This window comes from Aspergillus ochraceoroseus, assembly GCF_002846915.1.
Source record: "Aspergillus ochraceoroseus IBT 24754 chromosome Unknown P175scaffold_12, whole genome shotgun sequence".
NCBI lineage: Eukaryota > Fungi > Ascomycota > Eurotiomycetes > Eurotiales > Aspergillaceae > Aspergillus > Aspergillus ochraceoroseus.
In genome coordinates this window covers 420,181-433,685 of record NW_024468487.1, presented here as the reverse complement: position 1 = coordinate 433,685, position 13,505 = coordinate 420,181, and the positions used below count along the sequence as shown (strand labels likewise).

The 13,505-nt window shown below is 50.8% G+C and overlaps 3 protein-coding genes and 1 non-coding gene across 4 annotated transcripts; 2 read left to right on the top strand and 2 right to left on the bottom strand.

The window, feature by feature from the left end:
- Positions 1-614: 614 nt before the first annotated feature.
- On the top strand, positions 615-2,621 carry P175DRAFT_0488174 (uncharacterized protein; the record flags this gene model as incomplete). The annotated part of the gene is made up of 4 exons (XM_040895689.1): positions 615-1,608; positions 1,762-1,923; positions 2,035-2,276; positions 2,355-2,621. The coding sequence occupies 4 exons, from the start codon at positions 615-617 to the stop codon at positions 2,517-2,519; spliced, it is 1,563 nt and encodes a 520-aa protein (XP_040748545.1). The 3' UTR covers positions 2,520-2,621.
- Positions 2,622-2,759: 138 nt separating this feature from the next.
- Positions 2,760-3,730, top strand: P175DRAFT_0488170 (uncharacterized protein; the record flags this gene model as incomplete). The annotated part of the gene is made up of 2 exons (XM_040895688.1): positions 2,760-3,593; positions 3,674-3,730. 2 exons carry the CDS (start codon positions 2,760-2,762, stop codon positions 3,728-3,730), a joined length of 891 nt encoding a protein of 296 aa, XP_040748544.1.
- Positions 3,731-4,008: 278 nt separating this feature from the next.
- P175DRAFT_0505308 (uncharacterized protein) lies at positions 4,009-7,280 on the bottom strand. The gene has a single exon (XM_040898067.1). The coding sequence runs from the start codon at positions 6,907-6,909 to the stop codon at positions 4,186-4,188; it is 2,724 nt and encodes a 907-aa protein (XP_040748543.1). The 5' UTR covers positions 6,910-7,280; the 3' UTR covers positions 4,009-4,185.
- Positions 7,281-9,472: 2,192 nt separating this feature from the next.
- P175DRAFT_0t142 lies at positions 9,473-9,543 on the bottom strand. The gene has a single exon. It is a non-coding gene; the product is annotated as a tRNA-His (tRNA).
- Between the last annotated feature and the right edge of the window lie 3,962 nt (positions 9,544-13,505).

Genomic DNA, 13,505 nt, shown 5'->3' with positions numbered 1-13,505 from the left:
GCTGGTGTTGGGACTGTCATCGTCTCGGCGACACCAGTGAAAGAAGCAGCCAAAGCAGGAATCTGTTTCTGCTTTCTTTCTGTTTCTCCTTTCTCTCCTTTCTTCCCTCTTTTTCCAACACATCTTTTCTTCTTCTCCATCATTCTTTTGCTGCTTTCATTGCCCCTCATTTAGCCACGATACCTGACTCTGAAACTGGAAGGAGCATGGTCAGACGGAGCTCCTTCTGCTCCTCTGAATTACCTTCTGCGGTTCAGCTGTTGGATCGCTTTTTCGATCTCGACCGCTCGATTCCCGTTACTGAAGCGGTTTCTGTTCTTCTTTGGGGACGCCACGCGGCTGGGGAGATCATTATTATGTCGTCTGACTTTTCTTCTCTGGCGATGGCGCAGCTGGATGGCTCGTCGGAGCGTCGTAAGGCTAAGAAGCGCGCCCAGCTGCAGAAGAAAAAGACCAAGAAACCTCCTCCGCTGGCTCGGAAGGAGGAAGATCAGAAAGATCAGAAAGATCAGAAAGATCAAGAGGCCGTGTCGTCGTCGGTGCCTGAGAAGCAGCCTGCATCATCTACATCCGTTACCGACGCAGCTCGACCAGATGTTATCGATGGAAGTTCAATGGGACCCCATGTTTATTCGTTTACTCGCGGCTATGGATCTGGTGTTACTGGTCTCAGTGCGGTCCAGGAACAACAGCCCGGTGAGACGACCAAGCGTCCCGAGTCTCCCGCCAGCACTGTCGATACTGTTCGTGTGACGCAGCTGCAGTGCCAAACCCACGGCCGGTCGTTGTGCCAGTTCAGTTCGAGCTGCTGTGTGCATAAACCCGTCACTGACTGCGGCTGCCCCCCCAAACACTCCTGCTGCTGCACTCACCATTTCGGGGACTGCTGTCACTGTGTCCAGACTCCTCCCAGTGAGGGTGACGGGGATACATCGAGAACGGTCACCCCCTCGGCCGCCCCGGCGCCTGCCACGTCTGCCGATACGACAACCGTCGTGATGACCCCTCCGTCTGTGTCCCCCATTGATCAATCCGAGCTCAATTTCGAGGATGCGGCGCTGCTTTCCCGCTATCTGGTGCAGAGACTGGAGCGGAGCGAGCTCTGTGACTTCCACATCACCCTACGTTCCAAGCAAGACCTCTTCTGGCCGCTCACCTTCCTCACGCACAAGGTCGTCGTCGCTCGCAGTCCCCTCATTCACACCGTTCTCCAGGCGGACCCTCACTACCATACCCTCGGCGAGATTGTCTGTCTCTCGAGCGACAACTTTTGTCTTGTCAAGCCCTTTGAGCTCGTCGTGCAGTATCTCTATGGCCTGCCCCTGCTGCGTGCGGACCATCTCCAACCCATCACGCTCGGGGCGCTCGGTTACGACCCTCTCCCGAATCAAGATGGAAAGGGGGCAGAGCCCGTTTACCCTTTTTCTCTGCCGGCTGCGATGGTGGACCTGGCGCTCTGCTATGGGGCATGCGGGGCATTCTTTTATCTCCCTCCGGTTGTCAACGCGGGATTCAATATTGCCCTTGGCCTGCTCGGCTGGGAGACAGTTGAATGGATCCTCCACTTTGGCCTACATATCGAGAGATACGCCGTGACGATGGATACCGGTGCGACTGTTCCTTCCAGCCAGGGGGATCCGGCGGCTACTCCCCAGGCCGAGACCGCCAATCGGACGGCCGATATAGCAGCAGTAGCAGCAGCAGCAGCAGACACTGGTCAAACTCCCACCGCCGCGGAAAGTGCGCGTGTATTGAATCCAGACCCCGAGACCCCGTACCCTCTCCCGTTCCTGAGAAACCGATGGGCACCGCGTCTCATCACCGCAGCCCTCGAGTTTGTGATCAAGCATATCACGGCGGACTTTGCTCTGTATCGTCCGGCGCAGTCCGATAATATCCCGGACCGCATCCCCTACTTCCTGCGTGCGAATGTTGCCCTCCAGACGCAGACCGCCGAGAACGCCGCTGCGCCTGCGGTTTCGGCTGCTCCGGTCTCCAACTCGCCGGCTCTCGCATATAACCCCCGCCTCGCAGGCGTCAAATTTGGCACGCTTCCTAAACCCGATCCTTTGGCGGCTCCTCCGTCTGGCGGACCCAGCACCGAACCCGAGAACCCGGCTCCAGAGGTTCTCGTTCCTTCGATCGTCCTGCTCGGTCTGCCGTTTGCCCAGCTTCAGGTAGTCTTTACGATGATGGCTGCTCGACGGGTGCTTTCGAATTCTCTGGCACAGGGGATAATTATGGAGCGGGAGGCGAGACGGCTGCGTGCGTTGAAGGTGTGGGGGCGTCATGTTGGGCAGCGTGCCGAGGCCGAGAAGGAGAAGGAGAAGGCGAAGGAGAAGGAGAAGGAGAAGGCAAAGGCAAAGCAGAGTGAAGAGGATAACGCAGAAGAAGAAGTGCCCGAGGAAGTGCAGGAGCTGGGATATCGGGAGTTTTATAGCTCCAAGGGCAAGTTTTCAGAGTCGTCCGAGGTGGAGATGGAAATTACTCTGGAACGAGAATGGGTTGGATTTGAATAGGTTCCTGGGTTTCCTGCCATGGAGTGAAGCTGAGTTGAGATCCTGGGTCGATAGCTGTTAGGTAGAGAGTGAAGAATGAATTCAGTCTACATCTTTCTCAGTATACGGAAATTGAAATCCTGCTCGGAAAAGGAATCCCGTATTAACATATATATATATATATATATATAGGATAACCACACTCATCGGAATCTTCTCTATTAAATACTCCAGAAGAAAGAAAAAAAAAAAGAACCGAAAATGACCCCCGAGCAACTCTCCGACGCCATCGACAAAGTCAACCTCCTCAAGGCCGAAAAATCACACTTCGACCAAGACAAAGACAAGACGCAGTTCCGACAGTACGAGGAGGCCTGCGACCGGGTCAAGCACTTCTACAAGGAACAGCACACCAAGCAGACCGTGGCGTACAACCTGCAGGCGCGCAATGCCTTCCACTCGCAGACGCGGGCCGAGATGACGGTGTGGCAGGCCATGGAGCGACTCAACACGCTGGTGGACGAATCCGACCCGGACACGGCGCTCTCGCAGATCGAGCACCTGGTGCAGTGCGCCGAGGCGATGCGGCGCGACGGCCAGCCGCGCTGGATGCAACTGACGGGGCTGATCCACGACCTGGGGAAGCTGCTTTACTTCTTCAACGATGCTGCCGCCGGCACTGGGGTCGCCGCGCAGTGGGCCGTCGTCGGGGACACCTTCCCCGTGGGCTGCGCCTTTGACGACCGCATCGTGTACGGGCGCGACTCGTTCCGCGACAACGAGGACTTCGGCCATGCCATCTACGACGGCTCCGTGCCGCACGGCATCTACACGGCCGGCTGTGGGCTGCGCAACGTCATGCTCTCCTGGGGCCACGACGAGTATCTCTACCATGTGGTGCGCCACCAGTCGACGCTCCCCGAGGAGGCCCTCGCCATCATCCGCTACCATTCCTTCTACCCCTGGCACACGGCGGGCGCGTATCGCCATCTGATGGACGACCGGGACCATGTCATGTTGCGCGCGGTGCAGGCGTTTAACCCGTATGATCTTTACAGTAAGAGTGATGCCGTTCCGGCCATTGAGGAGCTCAAGGTAAGGGGGTTTTCTACTTTCTACTTTCTACTTTCTACTTTCTACTTTCTATAACGAAGGCTAATATAATAGGGGTCCAGCCGTACTATCTCGAGCTGATTGACGAGTACTTTCCCAACAGGGTTATCCGGTGGTAGACTTGATATATATATCCCATATAGCCAATCGATATCTATATCTCTATCTTCAGAACTCGAGGCTCCTTACGAACATTTATGGTACTGGTTCAGATACAATCTTGCGGGCTCCATCGCTCAATTAAGCGTGTGCTCCGTACTCCACTACTGTATCGATTAAGACTTGTCTTGACACCTTTTAGCTGAACGGTAAAGTTGTAGGGGTAGAAATAAGCAGATTAGTGGTTTCATCATTCATGCATTCATACACTCATGCTAGAGGGCGTTTATTCTGCTATAAACATCACAAGTGGGTAACAGTCTGAAAGTCGACAGGAAGACGAAAAGAAATGAAAACAATCAACCCCCGCCGCAACACGGGGATATCCGAATACCTACCTCAGCCTCCAAGCGCAGGTGGAGAGAGAATAACCTCCACGGCCACCAACACTATGCAAAGCAGGATCAAGTCTGAATTATGAATATGAAGAACTGTTCCTCCGACTGACCGACTTCTCCGATAAATCGTCCAGATCACGAGCCGTCGCATTGACAACCCGCAGCTTCTCCTTCGGCACCGTAAATGTCACCTGCACCCGACGGCCCTCGGCGGCACGTTCGACATCCCAGTCTTCGTCGCTTTCCGGGTCCAGCCTTCTCTCGAGCCCCAAATCAGCGCGCGTCGACCGGGCCGTGTGGAATGCCATCCCGCCCATCGACTCCCGAGAGGCCCTGGTTCCGGCACCCCAGTCCTTGGCTCCCTGCTTCCGTCTAAAGAGCTCGGCGGACGCACTCACGGATCTTTGGGGGATTCTTGCTTCCGCGGCGGAAATCCCGAGCACGGTGTGTCTTCCATCAATCCCGGAGGCGAGGGAAGCTGGGTTTGGATCTTTGTTGATGGACGGTCGTTTTCGGGTGACAGAGAGTACTCGCCGGACGTTTCCTATCCACTCGGAAGCTCGCGGCCGACTAAGAACTAGGACGGCAGATGGCTCGGGAGCATCTTGGAGGAGGTGCTCGCCTTCTATCTGTCGTTGAGAGAATGAGGTGTGCGCGGTAGAGTAAGAATCGGATGAGTAGCGCTTCTCGTAGGATAGGGTTGTGGCTACGCTATCTCGGTTTCGAGATTTTTCTCCGCTGGGACCAGATGTGCAGGCGGATTTGGTAGATTTCGCTGATGACGTCGAAGAGTCCGAGAGCGTGGATGAGGTACGCTCACTCTTATCGGGCGATATGCGTCCGTCTGCAGTTGGACTGCCCAAGGCAACAGATTCCGAGCCAGAAAAAGGGCCAGGGGGCTTCCCCTTCAGACATGGTTCCTGGGGTATGGGAAATTCCGGCCCTGTGGAGGGGTCCGAGGGATCTCGTGCGCCACTCCTTCCCGCAGAACGTTCTTCATCTTCCTCGCGTTCATCGATTGGGTGGATATCGCTGGTTGCTTCCCCTCTCCTATAGTCATTATATTGTGTAGGGGGGCGGTGCATTCGAGCATTCGACGCTGGTCGATGATGTTTCGCAGGGCTTGGAACATCTCCGAGCAAGCCAGTTCTTTCCGCGGCCGCTTCTCCATTTGCTCGCCAGTTGCGGTTTCTTCCAAAACTTCGATTGTTGTTATTCATGTTCCAAGGATAGTCGCTATTCACTCCCGCCTCGCTCATCGAAGGATCTCTGATACTGCTAGCCATATTCGGTTCGTCTCTCCCCCAGAAGTGGGCTCTCTGCGCACCTAACGCCAGCTTGCGAAGCTCCCGGCTCCGTGTTCGACGTGCCATATGCCTTCGGCGAAAAAAGAAAACGAAGATGGCAAGCCCAGCCAGGGCAGGAATTCCCAGGCCCAGCCCAACCCCAAGGCCGGCCTTTTTCGATGAAGAAGAACCCGACTCTGCAGAAGAAACACCAACAGACTGCTGGAGCGCCACTGCGTTGGGGTTTTGGTATGAAGGCGCCCAACTGCCTGCGGTCACATTATACAGATAAACCTCTGGGTTCAGCTGGGATTCCATCACAGAACGTTTCGAAGATTGAGATATCTGATATCCCCCTGCGATCATCATAACTCCTCCAGGAAGCATTGTAGCCCCATGTCCGTAGATCCCAGTTCCGTCGGCGATCCCCGCGTCAGTCATGGACGGTATCTTCCAGACCCAATCTCCAGAGCCGGCAAAGCCACCTCCTATTTCGAGAACAGCGAGCTGGGGTGTTGCAGGTACACTAGTGTTGCCGACCCAGCCCCCAAAGACAACCACCTGGCTCCCATCCGGCGAGAGAACGGCGGTGTGACCAGACCGGGGTTCAACTGAGGTATCACGGATTGCTCGCTCAGTCTTCTGCGTCTCTATGACAGAATCAACCGTGGCAAAGCTCCAACTGTTTTGCGGGGCCGAAAAGATAGCCAGTTCCGACATATTGATAAATGCCTGCTGAGTGTGGCCACCAATCAACAAAAAGTCCTGCTGTTGTCGGCGCTCACCATCCAAGTATGCGTACGTGGCTTGTAAAGGAGTGATGGTAAATCCTGCTTCTGGGATTGGAGGTGCTCTATCACTAGTGGTTGAAGCCTGGTAAAAACCTCCGTCATCAGAGGTCACCGGGTCTAACATCATCATCATCTGGGAGTAGTTTGCGGCCGCGATCCAGGACGTTCCAGGGTCATCTTGGTAGGGGCACATGCCAGCAAAGGCAAACAAAGAGGTCTGGGTGGTGTTGGAAGACGCAAATGCAAACCCAGCCGACAAATAATTTGGCCCGGAAGTCTGACCCTCGGTTCCATCCACCGAGAATTTCGCCCATGTCCCATTACCGGTAGAACTGCTCGAATCAGGTTGAAACTGCCATAGCATACCCTGGTCATCCGGATTCTGGCAGTCGCCCGTGTAAACCTTCACCACACCATACTGATCGACAACAGAGACATATGCCGATGCCGATGTCCCACTGTGGTTTCGGAAGGGTGCCTCGTCCAGGAGCACGGTATACACCGGGTTATCTGGGTCAATGTCACCGGAGACATTTAGTGAGAGGAACTCCGTCCTATTTTGATCTGGGTCTCCGGGTCGGAGCAGGTAGGCAAACGAACCGTTCTGGTGGGGAGAGTATATGAGACTCGAGGGTGTATACGGGACTCCGGCGTGGACGCGGCCGACCCAGGGCAGGGCGCAAAGGATTGTAGGCAGTAAGCGACTGCCAACTGCCCTGTGCATTCGGTATATTCGATGGGAACGATCATCCATCAGATGAGAAATGGATGGGTATATGCAGTTTCAAACAAGGTCTCTCAACGTGCAGGATCTAAGACCACCATGGGACATTTAGCGAGGCCGTCAATCACACGATTCACAGAAAACATGCCACGTTGTTTCTGAGGCGAAGATAATCACAAGGGAAATAAAGTGGGATTTAATATGATCAACGAAGAGTGGCCGGTGTTGCGCGGGATCAAGAGTAAACAGGAAACATCCCAATCACAGTGGGCCAAGCGTAAAAAGTCTAGATCTCCTGACGCACAAGACTAGAGGAGGACCTAAGGTAATCTAATCAACGTCCTGCCCAGATAAACATTCTCCATGATAGGCGATGCATCTCACCCGAATGGCGGAGGGGTCGGCAATAGGCGTTCCCCATAGTCGCGGAATCACGGGCGGTTGCACTGGCAACGTCTGACGCACCCACGGTTGAGAAGTCAATGGGTGGGTAAGAGTGTCCAATCTGCTGGTCCGGTTCCAGCGTCAGTGTATATATATCACTATATATACCGGTAGACATGGTGGCGATAATCAATGCAGAGAAAAGGAGGAGAAGGACGGCGTCAATTGATGAAGTCAGAAGGGGGGAATTTGGGGCCACATTCCCAGGCAGAGACTCTGAAGTTATTGACGGTTGGAAAGGGGAGCTCGAAGTGAAACTTTTTCCTTATCGATGGATCCTTCAACCGTTGACAGTTGACATTCTTGTGTTTCGCGAGTCAGTGAGATGAGATCTGTCTCTGTTGTGCATGAGGTCAAGTATGTACGTATGATGAGAAAATGACTACCTAGATACAATACCTAGGTACTAAGCTTACCCAACAGGAAACAAATCTCTAACCACCCCAGAGATTACTTTACTGTTATATTTAGATCTTATTCTAGGAGTTCAGTTATTAACAATGTCTTTCTTCTCTTGATAAACTTCATCTTGTACGGAGTACCTGTACACCGATACTCACCTCCCTTTGTTTACTTCTCGATATCTCCTTACCTCTCCGTCCTTCCATTAAGCTACTATGGATCCTAGAAGTTTCCATTTCTCCATTTCTCGGTCATCACTCATAAAAATCAACCCGCGCATTAACCCTATACCCAAGTGAAGGTCCAAAGTTCCAAAGTTCCAAGATAATCGCGGGGTGCATGGGAGTTCTATGGAGACCACCCCAGCTCAACTCTTCTCCAGTAACGAGTAGGGAACTAGTTAGTTAACTAATTGTGGCCGGGGGGCCGCTGGGCTGACATATAAGATCACAGACCTCCTCCAAGATCTGGATGCACCGAGTCGTAAGAGAGGATTCACCAGCCGATAGGTGGTTTGCGCCGAGAACCCTTACACTCAGAATACACTAATACTTAGGTATACTCCTCATGGCATGATGGATGACCTAGACCGGAAGCAAGAGCAGGAGCAGAATTAAAGCCAGCTAACTATCTACTAGTATCCTGTCAATAGCACTAGTAACCTGTATGCAACCTTGCCAACCTCGTCCAATATCCGGGCTTACGAAGAACATGTTGGTAAAGTAACTAAAAGCAATACGATAGAGTTAGTTAGTCTATTTATTTAGAGTGGTATTTCAAACACAACTGGGGATATGTTGGGACACTTTTCTACAGAGTAATATAAAATAGTTGACTAGTTAGCCTCCTGGCTAGAGCTGCAAATGACAAAAGCGCGGGGTTCAGAAAGCCACTTACATATACACATACAACCAACCCTAATCGCAATACGAAGAAAGGAATAGGGGCTACTCCGTACCTACTCGGGAGTCGGGAAGACCCGGTTAGCCGCTAAGACCAATACCGTGCATGACCATGTCGAGTGTCAGGGCCCTCGGGGATGCAATTGCCAGATGCTACAGTATCTACTTCATGCATGATGGTGGATATGGTTAGGTACGGAGTAGTTGGTTGTTGCCTTCCTCTGGGGGATCGGATTCACGACCCAATCAGGGGCAGTAGTCTACCTAAGAAAGCTAAACAGGTGCAGTGCATGTTTGGTGTGACTGCTATACGATTATATCACACCCAGTTGAAGCACAGGGTGCCACTCTAGATGACATATGCGCCGTCCCTTACGAACCCCTCAACTCTCCGAGTAGGGGAAAGAAAAGAAAAACGTGCTCGGAGCTTCGCGTACTGTTGCCAGCCATTCCATGCCAGTTGAATGGCCATCTGCAGGCGCTTCTCTGTTTGATCTAGCGTTTAAGAACGTTTTCCTGCCTTGGAACTGGTCAGTAATGAAACTGTACTGATTTGGGGGGGGTATTACTTACTGTTAGTGTACTGTTGTTGCATCAAAGGGCACTGAACAGTAGAAAGCTTAGTAAAGGAGTAGTTACTCAATCATCCAGGGAAAGGAAAATACAGTGTACTTTATTGGAGAGGGGGGTTGATATGCATGCAGTAAAACAGGGATAGTAAACTAGTAGCAACAAAAATTCACCTCGCTCTATCAGACCATGACTCCCCCCCAAAACTACCTCTAGGGAACAAAAAAGTTATCAGAATGATATGATGGCACTGCCCGGAATCGAACCGGGGCTGGCACGGCCACAACGTGACGTCCTACCACTAGACCACAGCACCTTGTTATGGAAGGCGGCCCGAATATTGACTTGATAAGCCACATACCACAGCAGTCCGGAATAGTAACTTCGAGTGATGTTTCCAACAGGGATACGGAGTACCTGTCAGTTGCATCTATTGTGCAGACTGAACCTGATACTATATTACTGGTTCTAATCCTACATGTGTTACCTAGTAGGCTAGTACTTCCGTATTAGATTGCGATCGGGCGAATTACCCACTCGGTTCATTTGACCCCTTATTCCCCCCCCCCCCGGTAGCATTTCATTTATATATCTTCTCCGCGCTCGATAACTATCCCAACACCTAGACTACCCCCTCGATTATCATCTCCAATATCAACCCTCAGACCCCCCCCCCCCCCAACTAGGCCCCGGAACCACACGCGAATAAATACATGCTCTACTGCACAGCCCCACCGAATCCGTTAGCGAAGCAACCCCCGAGTCCGTCCTACATCTCCTTTCCCGGGGCTATCCAGAACTAGTATTCAAACCACCCGGATTCCGCTGGCCAGGGGAAAATACACCCACTAGCGCAGTCCGTAGCTCTGCAGAGAGCAATATAACGGATAGGACGTGGAGGGATGGGTCTGCCGGGGTCATGGGTGGGATTAGGGTCTTCTCCACGATGCTACATTACAGGGAGGGCATGGATGTAGCCAGGAGAGAAGAGAAAGTCACTAGCGGGGTAAGAAGAGAGAGAGAGGGAGGTAATATAATGAACCAAGAGTCGAACCCCGCGAGCATCCGTGTGGGATTAGCTACTAGGTACGTAGGAAACTAGATTTGGTATACAATCACCTGTTTCCATGTTTCCATGTTTCCAGGCTTCAGGTTATATATATGTATATAGTTACAGAGGGGACCTAGAACCATCATTTACTATCTCTAGTACCAGGCAGCAACCAATACAAATACCCCATCCCATATTCATCAGATCAGGACAATGATAATATAACAACATATCATATCATATCATATCATATCATATCAGATCAAAGCTCCCCAAATCCCCACATAACTGAACATTGGAACCTAGGAGCTGTACTGCACGTCGGATACAATACGGCAGTTATACAGAGCACAGAACACAGAAACAGCTGAGTGATAGAGTGGTGGCTGGGTATGAAACCAAACCATAAAACATCCAAGCCGGGGATAAATCACCCACAGCCATACAGTACTGTCGACGCGACGCAGCCGGTGATTGGATTGGATGGATTGTCGATTTTCGATTCTGACAGCGGGTATCAGCGGGCCGCTCTGCTTGGTGATGTATACTTCAATCTTGACGCTGGAGTTTATGCTATGGGTTTCGAACACACCGGATGCATGTAGGAGTACAGGATGGACGATGTAATAGCAGCAGCAGTAGCAAAAATCACCAGTAATCAAGCTAAATCCTTAAACCCCAAGGATCACGCTAATAGGACAGCGGGAAGCCTGGTTGACTTAAGACCTGTGAGTTATAATACCTCCTAGGTAGGTAACAGTTTCAATGCCACAGCTGTGCGACAAATGGACGGTTCCAATTCCTGGAATTAGTTATAGTTAGTATTACTAGTATAATGAGTAATGATTAACCAGCGGTCGGAAATCAATACCATACTAAAAATTATACACCGCCATACAGATGGATAGCTATTCCCACGGAGCTATGTACGTACTAGTAGTAGTTTACCCGACCCTCCCTTGGTTAACCCTCAGGTTCATAATGCGGTGTGAGAAAAGCAAGAGAAGAAAGGATTCTTCTCTTCAATCTGCAGGCCGCTATAACGAGCAAAGGGCAAAGGTGATCTACAGGATAGAGGAATTTACTGTCGGTGCTATGTAGATCCCCGTGTAACTTGCAAGAGGGAAAAGAATGAAAGAAAGTGGGAGGGATTGGTGTACGGAAAAATATCCTAGTCTCGGATTCGGGCTGGACTCAAGTCACGGTGGCAGGCAACCCTGCCTGCTTGCATGCACCTTTTTTATGATTTTCGAGTCGTAAGTTGTAACGTCTCGGACCGGATAAGCGTTGACCTCGCTTAATTGACCGGGACAAAACGGTATGGAGGATCATTGATAAAAGAAAGATTTTACAGCCATCATGGAGGCGCTGATGGTATTCCGGACGGATGTGGCATATTGGAGTTGGGCTCTAATGACGCAAGGCTCCGTGGGTCAAAAGCAACTCTGAGCCCGAAAAAAGTGAAAAGTGGTATGTGTAAGAGAAAGGTATGCAGTGAAGCACACCAGAGACCTAGAACTGCCCAGTCAGATCAATGGGAGGTCCCAGGGTCTCGTTTCAGTTAGTTACCTTGCCAAGTTGTCATGGCCAACTTTTTAGTTCCCCTCCCTTCCTCCCTGTGAGTGTGCCGTGTTGAGAGCCGAATGATATTACCGATATTTAGCTCTTTAATTTAAGAACCCTGGGTAGCTACCACTGGTTAGTGGCCATGAGTAGATGCTCAGGGAGAGAGTGGAGTATTCCGCTGCGTCTAAATCAGCCACTCCTCGTGGAACGGGTCAGGCTGCTATGCATAAGGCATTTCTCGAGGATCATGATGATGATGAGTTTGACCATCGTCAAATTGGTAATAATAATATGATGAATTGGATGGGAGGCAAACAGGAAGATTAGTATGGATTTGCCTCCGTCTCGTTTAAGTTGGAGCCCCAGTGGTCAACGCGGGCACTGGTAAAGTTAGTGGACGGAACTTTAACCTCCAATTTTCCACTCCGGTGGTATCTATGGATTAAAGGGACTCGAGGTTCTGTGTCACCTTGTCATGCTTGAAGAGAGTTAAGGGTAGGGTTGTGGGTGGTATTATTTGTCGGATTTGCGAAGATACTGTGATGAATTTCATCCTTGGCTGTGATGAAGCTGGAATGCGACAATTATGATTCTTATAATTCTCTCTAGTTTGTACCTTCTTTTTTGCCACCACTTTCAACCTCAAGCCGGGGCATTATTGTTGTCTTCTAGGATTGTTGGTCTCCAGCAAGTTAGAGATCACGGACCTCGCGTTGAAAGTTCGTCCCGCAAAATCAAGGCCGCTGACTGGGATTGGATTGGATCGACCGAGGGGAACGAATAGCGGCCGCTCAGCCTACTGTAGGTAATAGACACTAAAAGGAAAAAAGGAAAAAACCCCATTACTGTCCCTCGTACAGGAATTGGAATTGAGAATGATGATGAAATGCCACCGTAGGCTGGCTGGAATTAATGATGGAAAATAAGTGAGCTGATGAGGATGGAACCACGGAACAAGACAGATCCAAAGATTCGAGGGTTGGAGGTGCTGGGAATCTAGGTTGACAGATGTCAGACTGAGCGGGTTTATTCCAATTAGACAGAGAGAGAGAGGGACGAACGAAGAATGTTGAATCCGAAAAAGAAGGCGAGGGGTTCATCACACAGCCTGGGAAGTTGTTTCAAGACGCAACATTCAGCAAGTGGCTGAAGCCTTTCAGGTACGGCAAAGATAAGCGACGATACCTCTCTTCTAAAGATCCATAATTATGGTTACAATTATGACTCGTTGACAGTAGAAGGGAACCTGGCAAGAGTAGACGTCACGGACTTTTTTTTTTTTTTTTCTTCCTTTTTTTTCTTCCTTTTCTTTTGCACTGAAGTTTCTTGATTTTACTAAAGTAAGATCAAGTTTATCCTGATGTATGGAGTATTGAGGAGGGGCTTTACCAAGAAAGGTAATTCCGATCATTGTCCACGGTCACTTGTGGCGGAGAAATGCAGCTCTGTAGATATAAGAGATCAGCTCATCGCAGACCTGGGTATACTTTATAATTACTAATGAACTAAACCTGTAGGAACCAATTATCAAGAAATCGTAAATGGGAACCGGATGGTCGACCGAAGTGAAGTGGCTTGCTTGTCCACCCAACCTAATCCTGTTTAGTGTTTTAGGAGCGTATATATTACGGGTATTGTGTATCGGTGCTTACTAGCTGTCT

What these genes read in the sequence shown, in the direction of transcription:
- P175DRAFT_0505308 (XM_040898067.1), bottom strand. Translation starts at nt 6,909, where the DNA reads ATGCACAGGGCAGTTGGCAGTCGCTTACTGCCTACAATCCTTTGCGCC.